The sequence below is a fragment of the Bos grunniens genome, chromosome 25, assembly GCF_055505025.1.
Source record: "Bos grunniens cultivar Pamir isolate PY7600 chromosome 25, Bosgru_T2T1.0, whole genome shotgun sequence".
In the NCBI taxonomy this organism is placed as follows: Eukaryota; Metazoa; Chordata; class Mammalia; order Artiodactyla; family Bovidae; genus Bos; species Bos grunniens.
The window spans coordinates 870,929-897,878 of NC_141189.1; the positions used below are offsets into that span (position 1 = coordinate 870,929).

The 26,950-nt window shown below is 56.9% G+C and overlaps 1 protein-coding gene across 2 annotated transcripts; it reads left to right on the forward strand.

Annotated features, from left to right (window-relative positions):
- Positions 1-1,640: 1,640 nt before the first annotated feature.
- DNAAF5 (dynein axonemal assembly factor 5) lies at positions 1,641-25,677 on the forward strand. 2 transcript variants are annotated; one of them, XM_086376865.1, is made up of 13 exons: positions 1,641-2,278; positions 2,947-3,131; positions 6,491-6,615; positions 7,103-7,221; positions 10,051-10,283; positions 10,812-11,024; positions 12,393-12,536; positions 13,768-13,936; positions 14,969-15,116; positions 19,130-19,280; positions 20,101-20,350; positions 21,588-21,779; positions 24,620-25,677. In XM_086376865.1, the coding sequence occupies exons 1-13, from the start codon at positions 1,660-1,662 to the stop codon at positions 24,754-24,756; spliced, it is 2,685 nt and encodes an 894-aa protein (XP_086232991.1). In that variant the 5' UTR covers positions 1,641-1,659; the 3' UTR covers positions 24,757-25,677. The 2 variants fall into 2 exon arrangements, with proteins under 2 accessions (XP_086232991.1, XP_086232992.1); XM_086376866.1 differs by having other exon boundaries at positions 20,101-20,257.
- Positions 25,678-26,950: the final 1,273 nt, after the last annotated feature.

Here is a 26,950-nt window from a genome sequence, read left to right on the forward strand (position 1 = left end):
GGCAGTGGCTGAGCTACTCCTCCCATGGCCTGCCAGCAGGTCTGGGTTACAGCCCCCTCTAGTGCCTGTTCCAGGGACCTGGAAGCCGGAAGAGAAACCCCGGGGTCACCCCACAGCTGTTCCTCTAGTGTGGTGTCCCTGGTCAGCTTGCCCCCTTCTTTCCAGCTCAGATCCTTTCCCCATTGTCTGCTGAACTAGCTGCAAGGTGTTCAGTTGTAACTGGGCGGGGGAGTAGCCAGGAAAGTGAGTCTGCCCCACCTCTGGAGCAGGGGAGCCCAGCACCCTCACTTCAGTGCTGACGCTCTCATCTCGATGACAGCCAAGGCCTTCCCAGCAGCCTCACGTGGCGCCTGCCTGGCTCCCTTCCAACCCATTCTCTGACAGCCAGAGTAGTCTCCTACAAACACAAACCTCCTAGTGAAACCCTCCCCCCTCAAACCCTCCCTTGCGTCCCCCACTGGGACCCAGAGGACCCTGCTCCCCCTGGATGCCCTGGCTCCCGTCGCAGGGTCGAACGGTGTCAGGCCCCCTCCCCGTATCTGTTCCTGGGGCTGCAGAAACACAGTACTATAAACCTGGCAGCTTAAACAAGAGAAATTTGTCTCAACGTCCTGGAAGCCAAGTCCAAGATCACAGTGTCGGAGCCTGGTTCCCCTGAGAGCTGTGAGGACGTGTGTCCCAGGCCCTCTCCTGGGCCTGCAGACAGCCACCCTGCCTTCACGCGCTTCTCCCTGTGTGCTCGTCTGTCTCATTTCCCCTTTTCATAAGGACACAGTCAAACGGATTAGGGCCCACCCTAAAGACATGGTCCTAACTTGATGAGTCTCTATGGCCCTATACCCTTTTGAGGTCCGGGGCAGGGAGGGAGGGTCAGGACTCCATCACGTGAACTTTGGGGGGCACAACACAACTGCGCAGCCACACTCCCACCACAGGCCTCTTGCATCTTGTCCCCTCCCTCTGCTTCCCGCCCCTTCACCTAGTTAACTATCCTGTGCTCTGTGCTCAGTCGCTCAGTCGTGTCCAGCTCTTTCTCCCCGTGGACTGTAGTCTGCCAGGCTCCTCTGTCCATGGGATTCTCCAGGCAAGAATACTGGGGTGGGTTGCCATGCCCTTCTCCAGGGGATCTTCCTGACCCAGGGATCGAACCCAGGTCTCCTGCACGGCAGGCGGATTCTTTACCATTTGAGCCACCAGGAAAGTTAACTTTTATGAGAGTTAACTATTATTCACCCCTTATAATACCACCACGGCCGTCACGCCAGGAAGCCTTCCCAGCCTACAGAAAGTTCCTTGCCATTCATCCCTCACGCTGATTAACCTGCCACCCACTAGACCAAGACCCCAGCCGACAAGACCAGGCTGGCCCGACCCGGGCCTGCAGGAGACGAGGGTCACAGAAGCCACTTGAGAATACGAAAGGGCACGACCACCACGCCTCACCGAACACAGGTCCGCAGCAGCCAGCAGACCTGGACCCCGGCCCTGGCCAGCGTCCCTTCAGTTCCCCAAGGCCCCGCCCCGCCCCCGGCCGTGTCCTGCCCACGCCCGAGCTGCCAATAAAGTTGCGCTCGGAGCTGACCGGAAAACGTGCCGTAATCCGCACCGCGGCCGTCGTAAAAGCGCCGGTCTCCCCTGGTGACTAGCAACGCGGGGAAGATGGCGGCGCTGGTAGCGCCTGAGGCCGCGGCGCCCCAGGGCCCGACAGAAGCTGGGGAGACGACCGAGGCGGCGGAACTGAGCCGCTCCCTGAGCCGCCTGCTGCCCGGGCTGGAGGCCGACAGCAAGCTGGGTCGGCGGCGCGCTCTGGAGGCGCTGCAGCGGGTGCTGGAGGCGGCGCAGCCCGAGGCGCCCGACGCCGACCCCGACGCCGCGGCCGCGGCCTTCCAGGGCCCGTGGGTGCACCTGCTGCTGCCGCGCCTGCTGCGCCGCCTGACTGACCCGGCCGAGGGCTGCCGCGCGCTGGCCGTGCACCTGCTGGGGCTGGGCCTGCGGCGCGCCGCGCGGCCCCGCGACGCCCTCCCGCGCCTGCTACCCGCGCTCGCCGCGCGGTTGGCCAGCCCCGAGCCCGCGCGCCGCCCGCCGCCCGAGGCCTGTGAGGAGCTGCGCCTGGCGCTCGTGCAGCTGCTCGGCCTGGCCGTGCGCCTCACCGGCGCCGCGTTCGCGCCGCACCTGGACGACGCGGTGCGCGCGCTGCGCTGCACGCTGCTTGACCCCTTCGCCGCCGTGCGCCGCGAGAGCTGCGAGTGCGCCGCCGGCCTGGCGCGCGCCACGCCAGGTGCCAGCCCCCCCGTCCCCTCCCCGGTGGCCCCCTCCCCGCGCCCTCCTGCGGCCCCAGCCCGAGCGCAGCGCCTGCCCGCAGCGAGCGCCACATCTCCCGGTCTCAGCGCCGCTCCTGCGCGCCGGGCCTCTCCTCTGGGCTCCCGCACCCTGGGCAGCAGTGAGCCAGAGCCTGCCTTGATCTTAGGACTTGAGCGCTGAGAGAACTCGCTGGAAGTACCACTGAAATAGCGACCTCATACAGGTCTTAAGCAGCGGCAGAACTGCAAAGCCGGAGGGTCCATCTGGGTCCCACGAAGACCCCCCAGGTCCTGACTTTCTGTGAGGCCCGTAGAAGCGGGGTGGCTTTGCCTGAGGCGATGCTGGTGCGGTTTCCCGTGCTGCGTGTCTGGCTCTGCAGGACCTGGGAAGGCGCGGTCTCTCCCCACTCGGCGTCCCTTTCGGGCACCTGTCGCAGCCACTGGCAGCTTCAGGCTCTCCCCTCCCAGCTGCTGTGTTCAGCTGACATGAGGTCCAGCCCCAGTCCTCCGAGAGAGGTGCTGTTTGAGTCGCTCGTCCTGTCCCTGTGCCTCTCCCAGTGCTGAGGGTGCAAAGCTCCCAGCAGAGCCAGGCCAGAGCGGAGGCCCACAGGCTCCCCTGGTGACTGGTGGCCTCCCCGCCCCACAGACCACTTCCACATGCAGTCGGAGTCCCTGATCGGCCCCCTGATGCAGTCCATCTCCCACCAGCACTGGAAGGTGCGCGTGGCCGTCATCGAGGCCACGGGCGCGGCAATCCAGTTCGGCAGCGGGAAGTCAGTGGATGATGTCCTTCCGCACTTTGCTCAGCGGCTATTCGACGACGTTCCCCAGGTAAGGAGAGTTTCCTCCGGTCAGTCCCTTTTCGCACCAGAAGCGTGCCAGTGTGCTATTTGTCACTTACTCACTTTTGTCCTTTATTAAAGATATTATATGTGACACCAAAATGTCCTTCCCAGTCACAGGGTGTTCCTGTTTCACATTTTTGAGAGGCTCAGGGAGAACTGAATTGTCTTAGTGGATTTATTATACTTAATTCTGAACAATGGGGACGAGGCCTGTTTGCTTTTAGGAAGAAACTCTGAACTGAGGGTTTCCATGGTTTGTAGATATATGTGTAACGTGCTGTCCATCAGGTGATTTAATTGAAAAGCCACAGAGGTTGGCAAACCAGGAGGATTGGAGCCAGGGTTCATGTGTTTGGGTAACTCCTTCCCGTGGCTTTGGGGCCTGCGGAGACAGACAGACAAGACAGGCAGGCAGGCAGGTGGAGGAGAGAGAAGCAGCTCTTTTGTCGGCAGAAGCCCGCTCAGAGTCGTGGATATCAGGCTGTGAGGAGCAGAGTGAAGGCCGCAAAGTCAGGCACTCTCCCACAGGGAAGAGTGGGTGAAGGGCCGCCGTCCCGGGGCAGGAGCAGCGGTGGTTGCTGGTGGGGGCCTGCAGGGCGGGCGACAGCGGCCCCTGTGCCCCGGCAGAGGGAACGCCAGCCTTCTCGTGTCCTGTCTGTCAGTACTTACATGCCGTTGCGTTCCTTTGCCACGGAAATCCTCCATGTCTGAGGCTGGGGCTGGGATGAGTGCGCAGAGCCCCACTCGCAGCTGGCCTCCTCCAGGCCTGGGTCTGTCGACCCCAAAGATTGCTCTCTAGCACCCCAGCTGGCCTCTAGCCACAGCCACGCTGGGTCATGTTGCTTGTTTTCTTCTTCTGTATAATTGAAGTGCACACTTGATGCGCAGGGTTGTGTTGATCTTGGCTGTACAGCAGTGATTCAGCTCACACGCGCGTGTGTTAGAGCCCTTCCCGTTAGGGTTTATCACAGGTGCTGCACGGGTCCCGGTGCGGCACAGGAGGGCCTGTTTACCTGCACGTGTATGCTGATTTGTGTCTGCCAACTCCAAGCCCCCAGGCCCTCCCTCTGCGCTCCCCTCCCCTTGGCAACCCCAAGTCTGCTCTGTGTGTCTGTGAGTCTGTTCATAGATGGGTTCAGCTGTGCTGTGTTTTACATCCCAAATATAAGTGGAGTCACAACGGTGTCTGCCTTTCTCTGACTTACTTCACTTAGTGTGATCATCTTTAGGTCCATCCATGTTCTGCAAATGACGTTATTTTGCTTTTTGTGGCTGAGTAATATTCCGCCGTATATACAGGCACCACATCTTCTTTATCCGTTCATCTGCCCGTGGGCGTCTAGATTGTCTCCATGTCCTGGCTGTTGTGAAATCTGCAGTGAGCACTGGGGTGCATGTATCGTTCTGAGTTCCGTTTTTCTCAAACATTTGCCCGGAAGCAGGACTGCTGGACCGTATATTAGCTCCGGTTTAGTTTTTGAGGGAGCTCCGCACTGTCCTCCTTACTGGCTGCGTCAGTGTATATTCCAGCCGACAGCGGAGGAGGGGTCCCTTCTTTCCACACCCTCTCCAGCATTTGTTGTTTGTACACTTTTCCAAAAAATTTTTTTTCTCCTTTATTTTATTTTTAAATGTTTTGCTGCACCGGGTCATCATTGTTTTCTCCAGCTGTGGGAGCGGAGGCCGTTCTTCGTCGTGGCGAGTGGGCTTCCCACCGCAGTGCCCTCTCTTGCTGTGCGGCACAGGCTCTACACGTGCGGGCTTGGTTGTCTGGCAGCCTGTGGAATCTTCCCAGACCAGGAGTCAAAGCTGTGTCCCCCGCATTGGCAGGCGGATTCTTAACCACGGGAAGAGCAGTAAAGTTCATTTGGAGACTTTTTAATGATAGCCATTCTGACCAGTGTGAGGTGACAGACATCTCATTGTGGTTTTGATTTTCATTTCTTTAGTAATTATTGATGTTGAATGTCTTTTCATGTGCTTGTTGGCCATCTGTATGTCTTCTTTGGAGAAATGTCTATCACGGTCTTCTGCCCATTTTTTTTTCTTGGGTTTTTTGCTTTATTGTTCTGGGGTTGTATGAGTTGTTTGTATATTTGGGGAATTAGTGCCTTGTCAGTCACGTCATGTAAATATTTTCTCCCAGTCTGCAGATTGTCTTTTTGTTTTGCTTATGGTTTCCTTTGCTGAGCAAAAGCTTATGAGTTTGATTAGGTCCCAGTGGTTTACTTTTATTTTCTCTCTCTCATGTTGGGAGACTGACCTAAGAAAACATTGGGATGGTTTATGTCAGGGAATGATTTGCCTATGCGGTCTCCTAGGAGCTTTATGGTGTCATGTCTTAAGTTTAAGCCTTTAGGACATTTTGGGTCTCTGTGTGTGTGTGGTGTGAGGCTGTGTTGATTTCCATGCAGCTGTCCAGCGCTCCCGACTCCACTTGCTCTTTTCCGCTCCGTATGGTCTTGCCTCCTGTGCTGAAGGTGCAGTGGCTGTAGCTGTGAGGGTCATTCCCGGGCTCTCTTGTCTGCCCCACTGACCCGTGCAGCTGTTTTTGTGCCAGCGCCGTGCTCTTGTGATGACTGCAGCTTTGTAGTATTGTCTGAAGTCTGGGAGAGTCATGCCTTCAGCTTTGTTCTTTTCCTTCAGGTTTGTTTTGGCAATTCTGGATCTTTTATGGCTCTATATAAACTTCAGGGTTATTTGTTCTCGCTTTATGAAAAATGTCATGGGTAATTTGATAGGCCTCAAATGAAACCTGTAGCTTACTTTGGGTGGTGCGGCTGTTTAACAGTATTCTTCCGCCCGAGAGCAAGGTGGGTGTCTTCCCACTGCTCTCAGTCATCCCCAGTTCCCTTCACTAATCTTTCTAATTCTCGGCACGCAAGTCTTCCACCTCCTTGGTCAGGTTTATGCCCAAGTATTTTAACTTTTTTGGTTGCAATCTTTTAAAAGGATTTTTTTTTTTTTTTTGCATTCTCTATCTGATGTTTCATTGTTAAAGAAATGTGTTGTTAAGCTCGCTTCCTCTCTGCAGGGGGCGTGGTGTGTGCAGGCACGCACGTCACTTTCTCAGACACAGGCAGCTGGCGCCCAGCCTGCCCAGGAGGTTCCCGTACAGAAGGCTGCGGACACGCCACAGGGCTGAGGCAGGGCCATGGAGCCTGCTGTGGTCAGTGAGGGTCTGGCCTGAGCCTGGAGGACGAGGGCTCAAACCAGCAAGACTAGGCATCCTGGTGGTCTGTCCCGACCCATGATGCGGGCAGCAGAGCTGCTGGCGCAGCGAGCTGGCTCTGGGCCCGGCGGTGCCCACACCGGGGAAGGCCGCTGACCGTCTCTGGCCTGCAGGTGCGCCAGGCGGTGATGCGCGTGGTGGGCGGCTGGCTGCTGAGCCTGCGGGACCGCTACTCCTTCTTCCACAAGCTCATCCCACTCCTGCTGAGCGGCTTCCACGACGAGATCCCCGAGATCGCGTAAGTGACGACGTGGCAGCCGCGGCCGGCTCCAGGTGCCCCGGGCCTGCCCGCTTTCCTCCCAGGCGCGGCCTCTCCTCCGTTGTCATTTCCTGCGGCGGCGGCTTCTCCTCTGGGCCAGAGCCCCCTGCAGCCGCCCCTCCTGCCTACTGAGCGGCCCCAGGGCTTTAACCGGGCCATTTTGCACCTTCAGCCCCTCGCCCGGCTCACAGACAGGAATTTGTCAGGCAGGGCTGAAGCCAGCCGACCCACGGGTGAGCTCTCTCAGGCGGAGGCCCCTGTCCCCGTGAGCGCCCCCCAGTGCCCCCGTCCCCATGGGCGAGCTCTCTCAGGCAGGGGCCCCGTCCCCGTGGGCGCCCCCCAGTGCCCCCGTCTCTGTGGGCGAGCTCTCTCAGGCAGGGGCCCCGTCCCCGTGGGCGAGCTCTCTCAGGCAGGGGCCCCCGTCCCCATGGGCGCCCCCTGACCTGCGCTGTGTCGCGTTCGGCAGGTGTGAGGCGAGCACCCTCTGGGAGCAGGTCGGCCTGCAGTGGCAGACGGAGAACGAGGAAGACCTCAAGGACAAGCTGGACTTTGCCAGCCCTCCCCCAGCCCACCACCCATCGCCAGGTGAGTGCGGTGGCTTGGGCTGATGAGGCGGGCACTGGAAGGAGCGCCCTCGCAGCCCCAGGCCGGCCTCCCTGGGTACGTGAGGACACGCTGGCTGAGAAGCGCGGGGCTCGGGGGAGTTCTGAAAACGGGGCGCTTTGTCAGCTCATGGAGCTCTTCTGTCAGCGTCACCCGCAGAGGAGACACGGGCCCAAGGGGGCTGCAGTCCTAGCGATTCGGGCGACACCTCCTCAGAACAGAGGCTGCCATTGGCGGGCCCCCGTGCTGCCCCGCACTGTGGTCCTGCCAGACTGTGAGCACCCGCACGCACGTGTGTGTGTGTGTGCACGTGCGCACACGGGCACCCACATCTCCCTTAGCTCCTGAGTCAGATCCGAGCTGCGTTTCCGAGGAAGCCCCTGCCTGCCAGGCCCCAGCCCCGCTTCTTGCACCAGGGCCTTGCGTCCATCCAGTTTCCCGTGTTGAGGAAGCACTCTCTGTCGGGGCCTGAGGCCCCCGTGAGCCTGATGGGCGGCTTCGTCACTGCAGTGCCTGCCGGTGCTCTCTCAGGATGCAGCCGTGATGGGTGACGCTGGCCGGGACAGAGCCTGGTAAACGTGCGCCAGGTCACTGAGCCTGGGGCCTGCGGGCCCCGCCACAGCTGGTCGGGTGGAGTCAGGGCCTCGAGGGTTCCGAGCGTGCTGAGCTACAGGGCACAGGTGTCGGCACCTGGCTTGCGCCTGGCGCCGCTCGGTGAGGCCCAGGGGGCGGCTCCGCCCCGCACCTGGGAGGCCTGCACCTCTTTTTTCTGGCCTGTCGCCTCCTTTCAGGAGCGTCACCTCCATACCGCGCAGCTGCTGTCGCCTCCTTTCAGGAGCGTCACCCCCATACCGCGCAGCTGCTGTAAGGGGAAATCACACATGTTTCGGAAAAGGTACAAAAATTAGTTGCTAGCAGGGACTTTTCTGAGTTACTGAAGTTTGAGGACTCACCATCTTCTGAATTACGACATCTGCCATATCACGTACAAGAATGGAGGTCAGAGCATTGTTGGAGTGAGACCACATGCCCGCCTGCCCGCGGACCCCTCCCCAGACCGTCCTAACATGGCCTCTCATCCCCCAGACTCGCCGCAAGGGACCAGCATCAGCAGGAAGAAAAGGGCATCGTTCTGGCTTTTTGTCTTTTGCAGAATTATAACCAGCTCAGTTAAACAGCTGACAGGATCTGAGTCTCTGGAACTAAGTCTCTCATACACCATGGAGACAGAAAAGTCACAGGAGCAAACGTTCAAAGGGGCTTCGTGGCTCAAGCTGTTCTTTCTACTAAAGCACCCTTTAAACTCTGAGTTGTCACCGTCTCATTTCTATTTCTAGAGTTGTTTTGAATCTTTAAGATGAAAATCTTGTAACCAAAATCCTCGAAGGCTTTTTTATAGAAATTGAAAAACTTATCCTGAAATTCACAAGGAGATGCAAGGGACCTAGGGCAGGCGAAACTTTTAAGACGAAGACCCAGGTTGAGAAACCAGCACGTCTGGCTTCAAGACATAAAGCCAGAGTGAGCGGGCACGGAGGGGTTGGCATCAGACAGACGGGCTGTGGGCAGAGAGGAGTCCAAAGACAGACACATGGGTGGCCTCTGGATTCGGATGAGCTGCAGAGACGGCTCAGGGAAGAAAGCCGGCTCCCCTGGGCCTGGATCCCCTCCTCCTGACGCACGAGGCTGACCCCCAGTGGCTTGAGGGCTTGAGGTAGGACCCACACACTCCACAGAGGAACGACCGGTTCTCAAGACAAAAACGCCTGCTCTTTGGAAGACGCTGAGAAAGCGCAGCTGAGGGCACAGAGGGGATGTTTGCAGACTGCGTGCAAAGGACGCGCTTCCAGAGCACAGAGGGAAGGGCAAGCTCAGCAGCAGCAAACAATTCAGGTTCAGTGGGTAAAAAAGAAATTGAAAAGACACTTGCCTGAAGACACACAGATGTCAAGTAAGCCCTGAGAGAATGCTGCGGGTCGCGCATGGGTCCTGAGGAGAGTGCGCATTAGAGCAGCAAGGAGACACCGCCTCCTCTAAGCCTGCCCTCCTCTAAGCCTGCCCGGCAGGTGGTGTAGAGGAGCCCAGGTCCCGGGCGTGGCGGGGGGCGGAGCCCGGAGCAGAGGGAGGACACGTGGCTGCTGTGAAAAGCCATCTTAAACCATTTTCTTAAACCGTTATGTGCCTCCCTGCCCAGCGCCCACCCGAAAGAAGAGCTGTTGGCAGCAGTGTGCACCAGGGCAGATCAGGCGCCCATCAGCAGGTGGACGGCCAGACGGACAGACTGCGGTGTGTCTGTGCAGTGGCGCACGCTCAGCAGTGAGGTCTCGTGTGCCCCAGCACGCGGTGGGCCTCAGCGTGCCTTTTCGCGTGGAGGGAGGCCTGCAGAGAGGGCCGTGTGCTGTGCAGCTGCGCTCACAGAAGGTGGAAGAGGCAGCTCCTCCGCGGTGACCGGAAGCCGACCGAGCTCCCTGAGGGAAGGGTGGGCGGTGGGCGGTTGTCGGGAGCACAGGGAGCTTTCTGGGCGATGCGTGCGTCTTGTCTTGAGAGCCGTGTATCCATTTGTTAGCACTTTGAACATGTAGTTTAATGCATGTCACGCCTCAGCATTGCTAAAAACTTTCAAGTAAGTAATGACACTCTGTAGCCTCATTTCCCTCTGTCTTCAGAGTCGGGCTGAGTTCTTTAAGACCTCAGAACAAAACCTGTAGGTCTGCCTTAAATGAGGAACGTGTGCTGAGTGACTTTCCACACGAATCGTTGAGGTGTGTGTTTCTGAGTGTCACTGTCTCCCTCCACCTTCACGACCCGCAGGGAGCCGCCCGGGGCTGGGCTGCCGAGAGCTCGTGTTCAGAAACCTCTCCAAGATCCTCCCCGCAGTCTGTCACGACATCGATGACTGGGTGGCGGGCACCAGGGTGAAGTCGGCGCAGCTGCTGGCCGTGTTGCTGCTGCACGCAGAGGACCACGTCACACAGCACCTAGAGCCCGTGTTGCGCGCCCTGCTCCGCGCCTGTGCCGACGAGGAGGCGGCCGTGGTCAGCAGCGTGAGTGGCGTCTGCGGGGCCCTGCCCTTCCTTCTCAGCTCTGCCGGCCGTGAACTCGGACCTCAGCAGACACACGGTTTCCCCCGTGTGAAGGTGTAGATGTGCCGTGGCCCCCACGCGGCCCTGGGCCTGTGAGGAGTGGTGTGTGAAGGCTCTCCTTAAGCGCGTGCGGGAGAAAACACATCCTCCACCCGCAGGCCCTGCGGTGGTCAGCTTGCAGGGACTGCGGGCAGGCAGACATGCAGAGCAGCCCCCCAGGGTCCAGCTCAGGCAGCCGGGCCTCAGGATGCTCTGACAGCCCTCCCATGAGCCGGACGCGTGACTTCCTTCCCCTGGCAGTTCTGAGCTCATGGGAGGACTCACTTGTTTTCATGAGCATTTGAGCAGGTGCTAGGAGGAAACGTGCCTGCAGGGCTGTTTCTGGGGGTGAAAGCATATGAGACAGATGCCGAGCAGTATTGGTGGGGTGGCAGGGAGAGGGGCAGCAGCCTCAGCGCCCCCCACCCATTCCCGCCCCTCCCCGCCCAGTGCACGAGGTCTGCAGAGCTGGTTGGCACCTTCGTTAGCCCGGAGGTGTTTCTGAAGCTGATCTTGTCGACACTGAGGAAGTCACCCTCGCCCTCTGGCCTCCTGGTCCTTGCCTCCCTCATCCAAGGCTGCCCGAGGGAGGCTCTGCGGCCACACGTGAAGGTCATCGCCATGGAGCTGGCGCAGGCTCACATCTGCCAAGGGTCTGAAAATGTAAGCGTGCAGGGGAGAGGGTGGGGATCGTACAGTCAGCCCGTTTCCATGGTGATGCCATTCCCTGCTGGGACCATCCACGCGTAGGCAGTGACGGTCACCCGTCCCTCAGGCCCCTAGGGGAGAGCCAGCCAACAAGGAGGCTGGGGTGCAGCCACCGATGTTCTGTTTGGACCCATGCGCTTCCTGGCCTGTTCTGCTCCATCCACATGGCGCACAGGCAGTCCTCAGTCACACTGGCCACACTTCGAGTGCCCAGTATTTGTGGCCAGTGGCGTCTGCCCACCCTGTCGGTCCACACACCTCTCGGACACCGTGTCTGCACGGCAGGCTTGTCCTCACCGCGTCACTTGCCTTCCAGCAGGGCTCTCAGCAGGCAGCCTGATTTGGCACCCATCACTGGGCACTGTGCTTGGTGGTTACAAACTTATTGTCTTAAATTGAGCAGTAACTCCATTACATCTGAAACTGAAACAATCTAGGTAGTTAGACTTGGTCATTCGGAATAATTTATAATTATTTGCTGTTGATGGAAAAATAATGACCTTGTTTTTGTTTGGTTGTGATGGTCTTAAACCTTGACTCTTTGCATTGGAATGTGGCCCTTCTGTCTGTCTCTGGAGCAACAAGGGTTTGCCTCACTGGGCATCTGCTGTCACTCTGCAGGCCCGCGGGAAGCTGGCCCCTCGCCAGGTAACACTCAACAGGGGCGGCCGTGCCCACAGAGGTGGACCAGAGCGGGTCCCAGCTACCATGCTGGGGACATACACGTGACTTGTATACATGACCCCCATCCTGATTTTCTGTCCTCTGTGAAACACAGCAAAGCAGACAGTAAGGGGTGTTGAGGTCTTCCTGTAGGGGCCATCCCACGCCCACTCCTGGCCCCGTTGCACGATTGATGAGGCTGGAGCCTGGGAGGTGAGCGATGGGCTCAGCCCTCCCAAGGTGCGACCCTGTGTTCCCATCAGTCTGGAAGCGTCTTTTGAGTCATAGAATTTTATATATTTTTGTTCACTGAGCATTATAGGAGCTCAGAAGTACACAGAGCGGAGGGGAGCAGTGTGCACCCCTCGTGCCTGCTGCGCCTTCCCGGCCGCGTCCCTCTGCGGCTTGACTGGGCGAGGGAGGCCTGGGGTGTTTGAAGCAGACCCAGGGTCCCTGGCCCCTCCAGTGTGTGTCACTGAACTGCATACGGAACCCGAGATCCTCGGGCTCAGCAGGGGCTCGGTCTCCCTGCTGTGAAGAGGGACGCCCTCTCCATGCTGATGTGCGGAAGCCGGGCCCAGCCCGCTGTGGCTGCACGGCGGGGCCTCGTCTGGGCTGCCGGGTGGGCACGGGGTGGCTCACGTGCCGCTTTCTCTGCAGCGCCTGTACGGCGAGCGCCTGCTGCAGTGCGTGCAGGCCGTGGTGTCCGCGGGCCGGGAGGACTGCCGAGGGGCCGGCGAGCCGCTCCTGGAGGTGCTGGTGACCGTGCTGGCGCTGTGGGGGCCCACGGGCCTCGGCGACAAGGTGAGCGGGGCCTCCCGCTGTGCTGCAGCCCCTGGACTGTGACCGCCGTCCGTGGTCTCTGCTCTCAAACTCCACGTCTGGAGCTTGCCCACCGAGCTGATGACCACAGACGAAAGAATCTAGACCATTTGGGCGTGTCTTCCTCAAGGCAGCCTCGGGGGACCCAGGGTTTGAGATTCCTTCCCACTGAAGTTGACTTCAGTATCTCAGAGTAAAGACGCTACTTAATCTTGGAGAAACAGAAGAAAGGAGGCCTCCCTGGTCGTTAACAAATCTGCGTTTAAGAGGGGTTGAAAGATATAGGAGAGGAAATATTATCATATTTTCCCTATTTAGTTACAGCCCAGCTTTCCAGTCACTTCCGCTCCCCTGGCTTTGTATTTAACTTGAAACCTCCTGCCGTCTAGCTCCCCGCCACTGTAAGGACCAAGCGGAGGCAGGTGTCTGGCCTCTTCTCCCTGAGCTGAGAACTCAGCTTCTCCCCGGTTCCTTCTCCTCTCTGCCCACACCGTGTCCAGGACTCACACACACCGCCCTGCCTTTCCCCAGTGCCTTTCTAAACTTTGTTTTGTCTCTTGAAAGTCCCCCTGTCTGGAGGGCCCGTGTCTGAGCTGGCGGTTTGTCACCACAGGACCGTAAAATTTATATTAGAAAAGTCGAGTTAGTCCTCAGGGAGGGTCTGCAGGCCAGACTCGGGTCCCGGGCAGAGTGCCGAGTGCGTCCTGTTCCTCAAGCCCGAGGCGGGGGTGCGGGGTGCAGGGCTGCGAGGCGGCCCCGGCTCCATGGTCCAGTCTGCCCTCCCCGCTTTGCCCCCAGAGCAGCAGACGCACCGTCGCCGCTGGTCTGGTCGAGTGCAGAGCTCAGAGAGGGGCCTTGGACACCGCCTTCGCTGGCCGCGGTCTAAGGCTGTCAGCTCAGTCCCTGAAGCTGCCTGGTCCCCTTCTCTGCAGACAGAGTCCAACTGCCCCCGCCCTCTGCCCTGCAGGGACTGCCCCGCCCTGGGTTGTGCAAAATGGGGGCGGGGGGGGGGTGGCGCGGTGAACCTCCTGTAAGTCACGTTTGTCCGTTTCATTTGTTGTCCAGACAGGAGGGCCGTGGGTGTGGGAACCCAGGTCATGTGGCATGTGCCCGAGTGGCTCTCTCTCCCTCAGGCGTGAGGACAGGGATCTCCAGTGGGTTTGTGAGTCCCACATTCATACTGACTGTCACAGCCGGCGACTTGCTCCCCCAGGTTCAGGAGACGCTGGCCGCGCTGGCTGCGGTGGAGGGCATGGACGGCAGCCAGGACCTCTTCCGAGCACATGTGAGCCCCCTCCTGGAGTGGCTGGCTGCCTCGCACCGGGACTGGACCGGCCACTCCGTGGAGCTCCTGCAGTTGGACGTGGTGCTCAGCCACTCAGGTGAGCCTGGACGGGTGCCCCGAGCTGGGTTCAGAGCATGGGTGCCGTGGCGGCTCTGGCAGCCCCAGCGCAGACAGGCAGCGCTGCTCTCACCCCCCAGTCGGCCACGCACCAGACCCGGTTCTTCATTCACTCGTGATCACTGTCGCCTGTGGGGACTGGCCACTTTACACCCTTACTTTAAAAAGTGCTGAGAATGTTACAGTGAAGAGTTAATGTAACGTGGTCTTAAAAGTCTGCCCAGGCACACGTTTTGATGTTAAGCCTTGAACGCGTGACTCAGCGTGGTGCCTGTGTGGCCCGAGCTCTTCAGTGGCGTCTGCATGCTGTCCTCTCTGCCCAGGTGGCTTCCTGCCCTGCGGGTTAGGGGCGCGGGACGGAGACCGGAAGGCAGGAGGGGGCGGGCAGCCTTCCTCTGGCCACGCTTGTTCCACTCTGACCCTGGGCTCTGAGGCGATGCCTCTGGATAGACTCAAGTCCTGACTGGGTACGGAATCAGCAGACCGGGAGTGAACCAGAGGTCCTGAGGGTGGCCTTTGTCTCTTCTGACACACACATCCCAGGTCAGCACAGGGCCTGGTGGGGAAGGCAGCTTGTGTGACTCACATCCAGACCCAGAGACCCTGTCACCCCGTCACGGGCGGGCTCAGGCCTGAGCAGCGTCGCTGCGTTTGGGATCCTGCCAGGCTCAGGCCAGGGCACCTCTGCTCCGTCTGGTGACGGGTGGGAAGGTCGTTGGCTGCCAGGTTCTGGGCACACGTCCAGCAGTTTTTATACTCTTGAATAGTTGATTTCGACTGGTCTTTAAAAGACTGCTTGACTTCAGTGATTTTATGAATTTGGTGAGATGTAAGAAGAAGGAAAAGTCTACATGGCGAACAGTTAGAGCCGTGGCGGGGTGGGGTGCACAGAGGGGCCCGTGGCATCCTGTGCCGAGAGCGTCCCGCGCGCCGTGCCCCACACGCCGCCTCTCGCGGCCAGAGCAGCTGCAGGGCTCCACCTTCCCACCCTCCTGCCGCGCCTGTCTTCTAGGCCCTGCCCTCGGAGAAGCCCTGCCCCAGCTGGTCCCCATCCTCAGGAGCTGCCTTCAGCCGGCCAGGGACCCAGCCATGCGCCTGAAGCTCTTCTCCACCCTGACGGGCGTGCTGCTGGGAGCCCCAGAGACGGTGGATTCACAGGGGTAGGTCAGCTCTGCCTCCGTGCTGCCCCCCCGCCCCGACCCCGCACGCTGAGTTAGGGCTGGGTCGTCCCCACCTGCCCTGACGCTGAGATCTCTTGGGGACTGCAGTGACCCCGAGCTCTAGGCCCTGCTGTTCTGTGGCTCCCTCGCCCCACCCCGACACACCGCCCCAGGGAAACAGCACAGTGCCAGCCCCAAGCGCACCACACAGAGACGCTGAGTCAAAGCTGTGCTTGTGTGGCCATTAAAATTCCATCAAATGAAGTTTCAGGGAACATTGGCTCCTGATGGTTTATACATGACTGTTCTCAGCTCTGCATGGTTTCTGGTGCCTTTCAAGCCTCACAGAGTTGATTGAATGACCGCGGAGTTCAGAACTTAGGAAACGCATGTTCTCCAGAGGGACTGGAGGCAGTAAACACCCAGGCCTCCAACTCAGGGCTTCGGAGGGGAGGGGAGCACGGGGCAGGACACGAGTCGGAGTGGAGCCGTTGGCAGGACGGGCGGCAGGCGGCAAGATGCTGTGAGCTGTTTGGGATCTGAGAGAGCAGATCTCAGCTGTCAGCCTGTCCTGGACATTCCCAGGGAAATAACAGGTCATCATTCAGACCTCGCCTCTCTGGAGGTTACTCTGATCTGCTGTTGGGCCTCTAGCCAGTCCATCGTAATGCAGGAAGTTTTATTTCCTACTTGTGTGCAAAGGCTTCTGGGGTTAGGAGAGACCATAGACGGTACGGAGTCAGCCCTGGCACCATCCCGAGTAGAGGACCCACAGCCCAGTTGCTGCCCCTCGGGCCCCTGCTCCCTGAGGACAGTGACTCCCCAGGAAAGACGCCTCCGTGCTGGGCTGAATTCCCTCAAGAAACTGTGCTCAGAGGCTTCTTGTGGGAAGAGAGTCGCTCAGTTTCAAATATTTAGTGAAAGTATTAGCTGTTTTTCCAGGCAGGAAGGACTTTGGGAAACAGCACCTGCTTGGTTTGGAACTTTAGGATTGTAAAATCATGGCGCCTAAGACAGCAAGGGACCCCTGTCCCCACCCCGGCCCACCCCATCCTGTAAGGACCCCACAGCCGGAGGACAGAGGGCGGGGGCACTGGTTGGAGCAGGAATCCCCAGTGATAGAGGGCTGCTCCCCGCTCTGGGCGCCCAGTCGTCGATGGAGCGGTCCCCAAGGGCGGAGCCATCCCCTCGCGTCGTCCCCTGATGTTGAGCCATCCCCTTGCACAGAGCGGTCCCCTCACGCGGATCCGTCCCCTCACATCGTCCCGACGCGGAGCCGTCCCCTCGTGCGGAGCAGTCCCCTTGTGCAGATGTTACGGAACTCCTCTCCCATAGGGCAAGACTGGATGCTGGTGGGTCTGGGTGAGCCTGTGGACCCCCGCGCTGGGCTTCCTTGTCTCAGGACCCAGCTTCGGATATATGTGTGTGCTCCGCGCGCAGTGGGACTCATCCTTTGGGAATCTGCTGCATTTTCTGCTCCCGGCACCTCACTGGAGTCAGAAGCAGCTCAGGTGGCCGCTGCCTGCCCCTCGTCGCCAGCCCCGAGGCCTGTGTTGCCACATTGTGTGGGTCACCTCAGCCAGGACGCGAGACTGACCTCTCCAGAGCCCCTGCTGGATCACTTTTCAGGAAACAGCAACTCTTTGCTGAAAGAACTGAAGCAGGTTAGCATCACTACGAACAAAGCTAGTGGAGGTGATGGAATTCCAGTTGAGCTATTTCAAATCCTGAAAGATGATGCTGTGAAAGTGCTGCACTCAATATGCCAGCAAATTTGGAAAACTCAGCAGTGGCCACGGGACTGGAAAAGGTCAGTTTTCATTCCAATCCCAAAGAAAGGCAATGCCAAAGAATGCTCAAACTACCGCACAATTGCACTCATCTCTCACGCTAGTAAAGTAATGCTCAAAATTCTCCAAGCCAGGCTTCAGCAATACGTGAACTGTGAACTTCCTGATGTTCAAGCTGGTTTTAGAAAAGGCAGAGGAACCAGAGATCAAATTGCCATCATCTGCTGGATCATCGAAAAAGCAAGAGTTCCAGAAAAACATTTATTTCTGCTTTATTGACTATGCCAAAGCCTTTGACTGTGTGGATCACAATAAACTGTGGAAAATCCTGAAAGAGATGGGAATACCAGACCACCTGACCTGCCTCTTGAGAAACCTATATGCAGGTCAGGAAGCAACAGTTAGAACTGGACATGGAACAACAGACTGGTTCCAAATAGGAAAAGGAGTTAGTCAAGGCTGTATATTGTCACCCTGCTTATTTAACTTCTATGCAGAGTACATCATGAGAAACGCTGGGCTGGAAGAAACACAAACTGGAATCAAGATTGCCAGGAGAAATATCAATCACCTCAGATATGCAGATGACACCACCCTTATGGCAGAAAGTGAAGAGGAACTAAAAAGCCTCTTGATGAAAGTGAAAGTGGAGAATGAAAAAGTTGGCTTAAAGCTCAACATTCAGAAAACAAAGATCATGGCATCCAGTCCCATCACTTCATGGGAAATAGATGGGGAAACAGTGTCAGACTTTATTTTTGGGGGCTCCAAAATCACTGCAGATAGTGACTGCAGCCATGAAATTAAAAGACGCTTACTCCTTGGAAGGAAAGTTATGACCAACCTAGATAGCATGTTCAAAAGCAGAGATATTACTTTGACAACAAAGGTCCGTCTAGTCAAGGCTATGGTTTTCCTGTGGTCATGTACGGATGTGAGAGTTGGACTGTGAAGAAGGCTGAGCGCCGAAAGAATTGATGCTTTTGAACTGTGGTGTTGGAGAAGACTCTTGAGAGTCCCTTGGACTGCAAGGAGATCCAACCAGTCCATTTTGAAGGACATCAGCCCTGGGATTTCTTTGGAAGGAATGATGCTAAAGCTGAAACTCCAGTACTTTGGCCACCTCATGCGAAGAGTTGACTCATTGGAAAAGACTCTGATGCTGGGAGGGATTGGGGGCAGGAGGAGAAGGGGACGACAGAGGATGAGATGGCTGGATGGCATCACTGACTCGATGGACGTGAGTCTGAGTGAACTCCGGGAGTTGGTGATGGACAGGGAGGCCTGGCGTGCTGCGACTCATGGGGTCGCAAAGAGTCGGACACGACTGAGCGACTGAACTGATCTGAACTGAAGACCTGGGAGGCCTGTGAGTCCCCCTGCACCAGGTTTGAGGTGGCGGCACTGGTGGCTCTGGAGCGCCCCCTGCTGGGGGTCCTGGGGCCCTGGCGCTAGTCAGACTGACCCGCTCCTGGAGCCTGTTCTGTGCAGCCTATTCACTTCCTCGGGACACAATCGATGGGTCTTGTGTTCAGCGGAATAGCGTTTGCGCCACCAACAGAGGCCTGTGGGGCAGAGGAGTTGTAAGAAGAGCCAAGGCTTTGCCCTGGGCTTTGGGTGGGGCCTCAGCTGTGGCTCCGCGGGGCAGGGTGGCCCCGCCCGTCAGCGGGGCTCGGGGCTGCCATCCTGGTTTCGTTTTGCTTTGTGTCTGTCCTGACGGCGTGTTGAGAGGAAGGGCCCCAACCATGCTGGCGCAAATGTGCACGTCTCCCGGTGTCCTGGCGCGTGGGACCATGGGGACAGCCCAGGGTGCCCTCCTGTTGAGGTGGTGGCTGTGGTCATAGCGACTTCACATCCTCTCAAGGACTGCGAGGCCTGTCTCTGTGGGGGTGCTGCCCTTGGAGTGACTCGGCATCCCAACGATACTCCCGGAGGGGTGGTGGACAGGGCAGCCCCTCGGCCACAAAGCGGGAGGGAGGCTGGAATATATGGCAGCCCTGGGGCCCGGTCCCGGGAGAGGCAGCAGGAGCCCCCGGGCAGCCGAGGGGGAGCCCCACGGCCCTCAGAAACTGTGTCCCTGAGAAGCGCTTGCTGAGCGTCCAGTGTTTCGTTTCTGCTGTTTCCTCTGGCCTTTTCCCTCAGGGCCATGTGCTCCCCAGACAGAAGCGCTGCCTTCAGGGAGTCTGAATGCCCCTTACCCGCTCTCTCCTTCTTCTACTCTAGGCAGCTTCACGGCTACCTGGACACCCTGCTCCAGGACATCTTCGTCCCCAACCTGCAGTGGCATGCCGGGAGGACGGCCGCAGCCATCCGCACGGCGGCCGTGTCCTGCCTCTGGGCGCTTGTCAGCAGCGGGGCCCTGTCGGACGGGCAGGTAGGGCTCGTGCGTCCCAGGCCCAAGAGGGAAGGGGATGTGCCCTGGAAGAGCGCTCGCCTGAGTCTCCTGTCCTGACAGCCGCAGCAGGAGGTCCCAGGCAGACCGAGGGCGGGACTGGGGGGCTGCGGGCAAGCAGAGGTCTGGGGGGAGAGTCTGGGTTTCCCTGGGTCACCTGGAGGGTTTCTCAGGTGAGTGTTACCATTTATGAGGAAAGACCCTCACAGGAGCCTAACCTGAGTGTTGTTTGTATTCATATCTCATTTAGAGGGGGAGCTGAGGAAAGAGTAGAAGTAGGGAAGACGGTGATGCCTGAACGGCTGTTACTTAGGTTAAGATGTCCGCCTCGGGACTTCCCTGGTGGGCCAGGGGCTGAGGCTGCACGGTCCCAGTGCAGGGCCCGGGATCGATCCCTGGTGGGAGGGTGTGCCGCAACTGAGAACCGCATGCCACAGCTGAAGGCGCTGCATGCTGCGGCTGGCACAGCCACGTTCCTTCGTAACCGTGTTTACAGAAACGGCCCCTAAGCGTCACTGGACGGGATGCCCGGTCCTGCCAGCAAGTAGTGGGCTGTGTAGGATCCATGCCTGAGACTTTCTGAAGAACACATTTTTTAAGGATCAGCTGACCAGTGTTCAAATTATCTGAATTTGAAATCAAGACTCAAGTCTGCTTCTTACATAGAAATTTCAGAACAGCGTTCCAGACTCTGATGGTTGCATTAAAACCAAGTCTCTCCCATTACAGGCTGTGCGCATGGCGCGTGCGTAGCGGTCTCTGTCCAGCCGTGACCCACAGCTCACGTGGTTTCTTATTGCAGATACAGGACATGCAGGAAACATTGATGCCTCAAATTCTGACCACCCTGGAAGAAGATTCTCAGATGACTCGATTGATTTCATGCCGGATCATTAACCTGTTTTTAAAGACCTCTAATGGTGTGATTGACCCAGACAAACTCATCAAGATTTATCCTGGTAGGACATTCTGTCCCCGGTCACGTGTGTGTGTGTTTGACAATTGTTTCTGTCGGAGGAAGAACGGGAAACGCTCCCTTTGCTTCTTGTCAGGTTGGTGCTGAGTTTAAACATGGCCGTGGTGTGTGTGACGTCACTGAGTAAGGAGCGTAACAGGAGGAACAGGACAGGCACCTGTGGAATTGCGGGGTGGGCGCTCAGACGGCCCGGGAGCCGGGGGCCGCCCTGCAGCGGGCAGCGTCTGCACCCTGGGAGTGCGGGCTCCCGCCTCACGTGCGCTGTGCCACTGCCTCCTGGAGCCTGAGCACCAGCGAGTGAGACACACACGTGCAGCGCGGGCCTGCCGCCAAGGACCTCGGGGCCCGTGGGTGCCCTCGCTGGAGGCGGGTGGCAGTGCAGGGCCTCTGCCGTCTTCTCTGAGCGCAGTCATGGTCCACAGAAGGCTGCAGGGCCAACAGCCTTCAAAACAAGCTGAGCGCTTCCGGCTGCAGGCTCTGTGGGAAGGGTGCCTGAAGGTGCCAGGAGGCAGGCGAGGAGGACAGGCGTTCCCTCAGAAAGAGGAGTCAGCAGTCCCTGTGCCCAGGGCTGTGGTAACCCTGAATCCACTGCTGGGTGAACGTCTGATTCCCTACCAACAGCTTAGAACCAGTGTTGGCTTGGAACCTGCTGCATGTTTCAGGATGACCTTTCATAGAAAGTGAAAAAAACAAGTTGAGGAAAGCGCAAATGGGAGCACCGAAACCCTGGGGGCACCTGGGGGGCAGAGCTGAGTCTCTAGAAGACGCCGGTCGTGGGGCTGGCATCTCGTGTGGGCTCTGAGGGAAAAGCACCCGTTGATAAGAGTCTCTCCCGTTCACGGGAAGTGTTCCTGCCCCTCGGGAAGGACTGTTCCCCCAGGACGTCTGGTCCCGGAGACTCAATAGAAACAGCCATCACGGTGGCCATCATGTCACCAGCCCTCCTCTCCATCCTCAGAGCCACTGTGGGCAGAGAGCAGGGTCAGCACACGCCCTTCCTTTGCCATCCACGCGGCACGGAAAATGGGGCGGCTGGGGCATGACACCTGTGAATGACTGAGCCTGAGCATCTCGGAGCTGGGGGAACCCCAAGGCCACCCTGTGGGTCAGAGGGCGCAGACTCCCAGGCCGGCCAGTCACGCCTCCACACGGTGTCCATGGAGTGCACTCCTGGGCCAGAGCAGCTGAGGGTCCCAGGACACCCCTTCCCCAGCACCTGCGGGTCAGTTTCCTGGGATGGGTGCTGGGAGCTTAGCTGTGCACACCGGCTCCGGAACCTCTGCTCACACTCTTGTCTCTGCTCCCGCCCCCAGAACTCCTAAAGCGCCTAGACGACGTTTCTGACGATGTGAGGCTGGCAGCCACCTCCGCCCTGGTCACCTGGCTGCAGCGCGTCCAGAGCGAGGCCTCGAAGTGCTGCTACCAGAGCAGCGTCCGGCACCTGTACCGCGAGCTCCTCGTGTACCTCGACGACCCGGAGCACGCCGTCCAGGACGCGGTGCTGGGTAAGAGCCTTGTCCCCACACGGGCCGGCCACACGGGCCGCTGGCCGGCACTGCAGCTCTCAAGGTAATAAGAGGTGACCTGTCTGGGGTGACTTGGAAACCGCTCGCAGCGGCAGCAGCTGCGAATGGACAGGTGGTCTCGCTTTGTACCAGGAGCCAGCACACGTGCTCACGGGGGCTCCTGACCAGACGTCACCCTCCCCGTTCCTGCAGACCCCACACCGTGAGCGGGGCTGCAGAGACTGCCTCACAGGCACGCGCTCAGCCGTGGCCGACGCCCCACCTGACAGCGAGTGTGTCCCAGCGAGCCTGCAGGCACACGCCGTCGCCGAGCGCGCAGCCACGTCGGGTCACCGGGCGCCGCGCGCGGGCTGGTCTGAACGTGCGTCCCGCCTGGCAGTGCCGCACGCAGCCCCTGGAAGCCCTCGGTGCCCCCCCCTCGCCTGTCTCCCTGTCCCTCCTGGGCTTCAGCAGCCACGCGTCTTCACTGCCTCTGTGGTTTGCCTTTTCCAGAACATCATATTCTTGAAATCATGTGGTATGAAGCCTTTTCATGTTGACTTCTCTGACTTGGCAATAGGCGCTTGAGGTTCCTTTTCATGGTGTGAGGGCTCATTTTTTAGCTCTAATACCTCGTCTGTGAGAACCAGTTTATTTATACCCTCACTGATCATTTTATAGAGGCATCTTCATTACTTCCAAATTGTGATGATTATTAAGCTTCTCTAAACATCTGTGTGCAGGTTTTTTGCAAATGTAAGTTTTCAGCTCCTTTGGATAAATATCAAAGACTGTGATTGCTGGCTCATATGGTAAGAGTATGGTTTGAAAGTGAAAAGTGAAAGTTATTCAGTTGTGTCCGACTCTGTGACACCATGGACTATATAGTCAGTGGACTTTTCCAGGCCAGAATACTGGAGTGGGTAGCCGTTCCCTTCTCCGGGGGATCTTCCCAATCTAGGGATAGAACCCGGGTCTCCCACATTGCAGGCAGATGCTTTACCAGCTGAGCCACCAGGGAAGCCCAGGAATACTGGAGTGGGTAGCCTACCCCTTCTCCAGCGGATCTTCCCAACTCAGGAATCAAACTAGGGTCTCCTGCATTGCAGGCGGGCTCTTTACCAGCTGAGCCACAGGGAAGCCCGAGAGTGTGTGTGTTTTTTAAGAAATCGCCCAAGTGGCTGCACCATTTTGCAGCGCCGCCTGCAAGGTGAGAGTCCCCGTTGTCCCACAGCCTGCCAGCAGGTGGCGCACCGACTCTGGCCCTTGTGACAGGTGTGTACTGGCCTCCTTGTTTCAATTTGCATCTCCCTGGGGACATGCCATGTGGGGCATCTTCTCACATGCTTACATCTGTATCTCTTCTTTGGTGAGGTGTCTGTTAAGGTCTTTGGCGCTTTTTTTAATTGGGTTGTTTTTTAAGACTGTAAACATGTACATGTCAGTCCCAGTCTCCCAAGTTATCCCTCCCCACTTTCCTTCTAGTAACCATAGGGTTTCTGATTTGCAAATAAGTTCATTTGTATAATTTTTTTTAGATTTCACATGTAAGCAGTATCATATGATGTGTGTCTTTCTGTCTGATTTACTTAATAGTACAGTCTCTAGGCCCATCCATGTCACTGCGGATGGCACTATTTCATCTTTTTATGGCTGAACAATAGTCCATTGTGTGCACGCGCGCGTGTGTGCATGTGTGTGTGTGCGCACGTGTATGTGTGTGCGCACGCGCTCGCATCCACCTGCCAATGCAGGACATGCAGGCTCAGTTCCTGGGTCAGGAAGATCCCCTGGAGGAGGAGATGGCAACCCGCTCTAGTATTCTGGCCTGGAGAATCCCGTGGACAGAGGAGCCTGGCGGGCTGCACTCCCTGGGGCCGCAGAGAGAAGGACATGACTGAGCACGCATGCACAGCAGTACAGGAGGGCTCCCTTTTTTCCACGCCCTCTCCAGCATTTGTTGCTTGAAGGCTTTTTAATGGTGGCCATTTGGCCAGTGTGATGTGGTGCCTCCCTACAGTTTTGATTCTGCTTCTCTGACAGTCAGCGATGTTCAGCATTGTTTCCTGTGCTTTTGGTGAGAAATGTCTGTTTAGAATTTCTGCCCACATTTGATTGGGTTATTTTATTGTTTGCAGCTGAGTTGTAAGGTTGTTTATATATACATTTTGGAAGTTAGTTCCTTGTTGGCTGCATCACTTGCAAATAAGTTGTATTTTCATTTAGTTAAAATATGTTTTCTCTTGAGACTTCTTCTTTGCCCATTGTGGTATTTGGAGATGTGTTGTATGACCTACAGCTATTGGGGAGTTTTTCAGTTATCTCTTTGTTACTGACTTCAGTTTAATCTCACTGAGGTCTGAGAGCAAGGATGATAGGAGTCCTGGTGAAGGTGTGTCTCACGGCCTTGGCCGTGGTGTGTTTCGTACACGTTCCGTAGGAGCTGAGGGGAATGTATGTTCTGCTGGTGTTGGATGAGACGGTCTGTAGATAGCAGTTGATCACTGGTGCTCTTGGATTCTGCTTTGCCCGACTGCCTGCTGGCTCCTCCCCTTTCTGAGAGGAGTGTGTGGGAGTCTCCCGCACAACAGTTGATCCACCTACTTCTCACAGCTGCCAGTTTTGCCTTGCATACTGTGACACTCTGATACGGGGCTCATACATAAAGATCGTTACGTCTTCTTGAGAACTGACATGATCATTACGCAACGCCCTCCTTACCCCCAATCACTTCCCTTTCCCTGCAGCCTGCTTGTCATGGCTGTTGTAACTGTAATATGAAGCTAAGGTTGGCTTAGTATTTATTTCTGGCACCATAAAAGCGTGTTCCTGTTTTGCAGAGGCCCTCAAAGCAGGCAGCGTCCTCTTCCCCGACCTCCTGGTGAAAGAGACAGAGGCTGTCCTCCACAAGCACCGCTCGCCCACCTACTGCGAGCAGCTCCTGCAGCACCTACAGGCCCTGCCGCCTGCCCAGTGACCAGAGTCCTGGGAGCAGAGCCTCGGCACAGCAGCTGGAGGGAGGCAGACATGCAGCCCTCGTCCTCACCTGGGCTGGAACTCGTGGCCTCTGAGTCTCGTCACAGGGCACTGTCTGCCTGCAGCGAGGACCCTCCCAAGCAAGCCTTGACAGCAGAAGAATGTATTCGCCAAGCCCCTGCCCAGTGCCTCCTGGGACAGCTTTTCACACCCAGCAGGTTTTGAAATAACTTCACTGAGTGGCTTCTGTATTTTTGTGTCTTACTCATACAGTCCGTTAAGAGGGCTGCCAGAAATCGACAGCTGCCTTCACATTAAATGTCAGCTGCTCATTCTGGCAGCCTCATCCACGCGCTGTGTTCTTTAGGCTATGTGTGCTGCTAGGTTCGAGGGTTATTGGTTCTTTCTTGCTTAAATGCCCACCAAGAAAGTTCTTGAGTGTTTATAAAGGAAAAAGCCAAAGTGATTAAAAAGAAATGTTGTTTAAAAAAAAAAAAGAAGATGAAATGTTTCTTCTTTGGATTCTGTCTAGTGAAACTGTATATCTCAGTGACGAGACTGAAAAGAATTTGAAACTTTAAGAACTATTATCAACAAAATCTTCCGCTTTTAAAATGTTACGTGGGTTGTATTTGGTCACAGTATTTTCTCTTAGATCAGTAATGCTGACAGTGTTGAAAATAGGATATTTAATCAAATATAATTTTGGTTGCTATTGTACTTAGCAGTACAGTAAAACTGTGTTATATTTTCCTGCACTTTCTATCCCCAAGTGCCTAAAAGATTTCATTTTAAGCATTATTTCCATAAGCCAAATATTTATGTTAACACAAGAAAAGAAAATGTTCTATTTTTTCCAAAAATCAAAGATTAACATTTATGCTTTGGTATTTGAAAATATAACTTAAAATATTTATTATAATTATTCTGTACGCCTGTCTTTGTGTGTCTTGGTAACTGAAATTAAGACTCATTTCTTCCTCAGATTCAACCTCACAGCAGCCTCAAGAATCCTGGGCCTTTGGATTGGGGGGAGGTGGGGGCGGGACTCACTGCTCGTTGAGGTTCCCTGTGTGGACACCAGGTGGCAGGCGCTCCAAACAAGACCAGGGCGTCAGCAAGGCTTCCAAGGGCTTACCCTCCAGTGGGGTCCGCCTGAAGAACGGCTGAGAGCTGAGCCTGTAGCACAGGGGTCGCTGTGGCCCAGGCAGCACGACTCCTGATATCCGCTCCTGTGCCCTCCCAGGTTCTGAAGGCCATTTGGGTTGATGGCTACAGGCATGGCGGATTCCCTCAGATGGTCTTCCCCCAGCTCCGCGGCTGCCTTCTGCCGCCTCTGCGTGTCCTTCCTCAGCACCACCTGGAACCTGTCAGAGATGCATGTTATCTGGCCTCGGTCCAGACCTACCAAATCAGAGACGACAGGCTGGGGACTCCTGCCATGAGAGCACGCATTTTCATATCCAGCAAGAAGCCCCATCTTCTGCCTCTGGTCAGTCAGTGTCACGGGAGCCAAAAGTAAACAGAGTTTGGCTAGGAGGACACCGCATGCTCGACCCCTCGCCTCTCACGAGGCCGGCCGGGGCTGGGCGCCCCCCACTGCTGTCCAGCCCGGCTGCCATGGCGGTGTCCGCGCTGCGCCTCTGCTTCCATGCATCATTCGGGGAACCATGCAGAGGCAGCAGTGCAGCGAATCAGGGCACCCAACACAATCTTAGCCTATAAAGGGGTAGTAGTCTTTTTTAACACACCCCGTGGCTTGTGGGGCCTTTAGTTCCCCAACCAGGGATTGAACCTGGGCCCTCTGCAGTGACAATGCCGTCTTAACTACTAGAGCACCAGGAAATTCCCAGAAGTCTAATTTTTAGATTTGTTCCTTTATGGATGTGCTGGTGATGCTGTATCTAGGAAATTTTTGCTCAACCAAGGTTTCATTTCCTGAATTTAAGAAGCTCAAAAGGTTATTTTCTTAAAGGTAATTTTTCTATTTGCCTCAACCCATGCTGTGGTTCAAAAACAAGTTTTACTTCCTTTTAAAATCTCTTCTCCATGACCTACATGAAAATACGACATCCTTCTAGGGGTGAGTTGGTTGGCTGAAGATGAAACACTTACTTTTAGCAGCCAGAGACAGCCCAATATGTGCCAGTATGGGGTTAACTTCTGAAATGAATTGTAACAGGCAAGGAGCACCA

What these genes read in the sequence shown, in the direction of transcription:
- DNAAF5 (XM_086376865.1), top strand. Translation starts at nt 1,660, where the DNA reads ATGGCGGCGCTGGTAGCGCCTGAGGCCGCGGCGCCCCAGGGCCCGACA. An exon ending in CCACGGGCCTCGGCGACAAG is followed by an intron (nt 12,537 to 13,767) that starts GTGAGCGGGGCC and finishes TTGCTCCCCCAG; the next exon opens with GTTCAGGAGACGCTGGCCGC. An exon ending in CTCCCTTTGCTTCTTGTCAG is followed by an intron (nt 20,351 to 21,587) that starts GTTGGTGCTGAG and finishes TCCCGCCCCCAG; the next exon opens with AACTCCTAAAGCGCCTAGAC.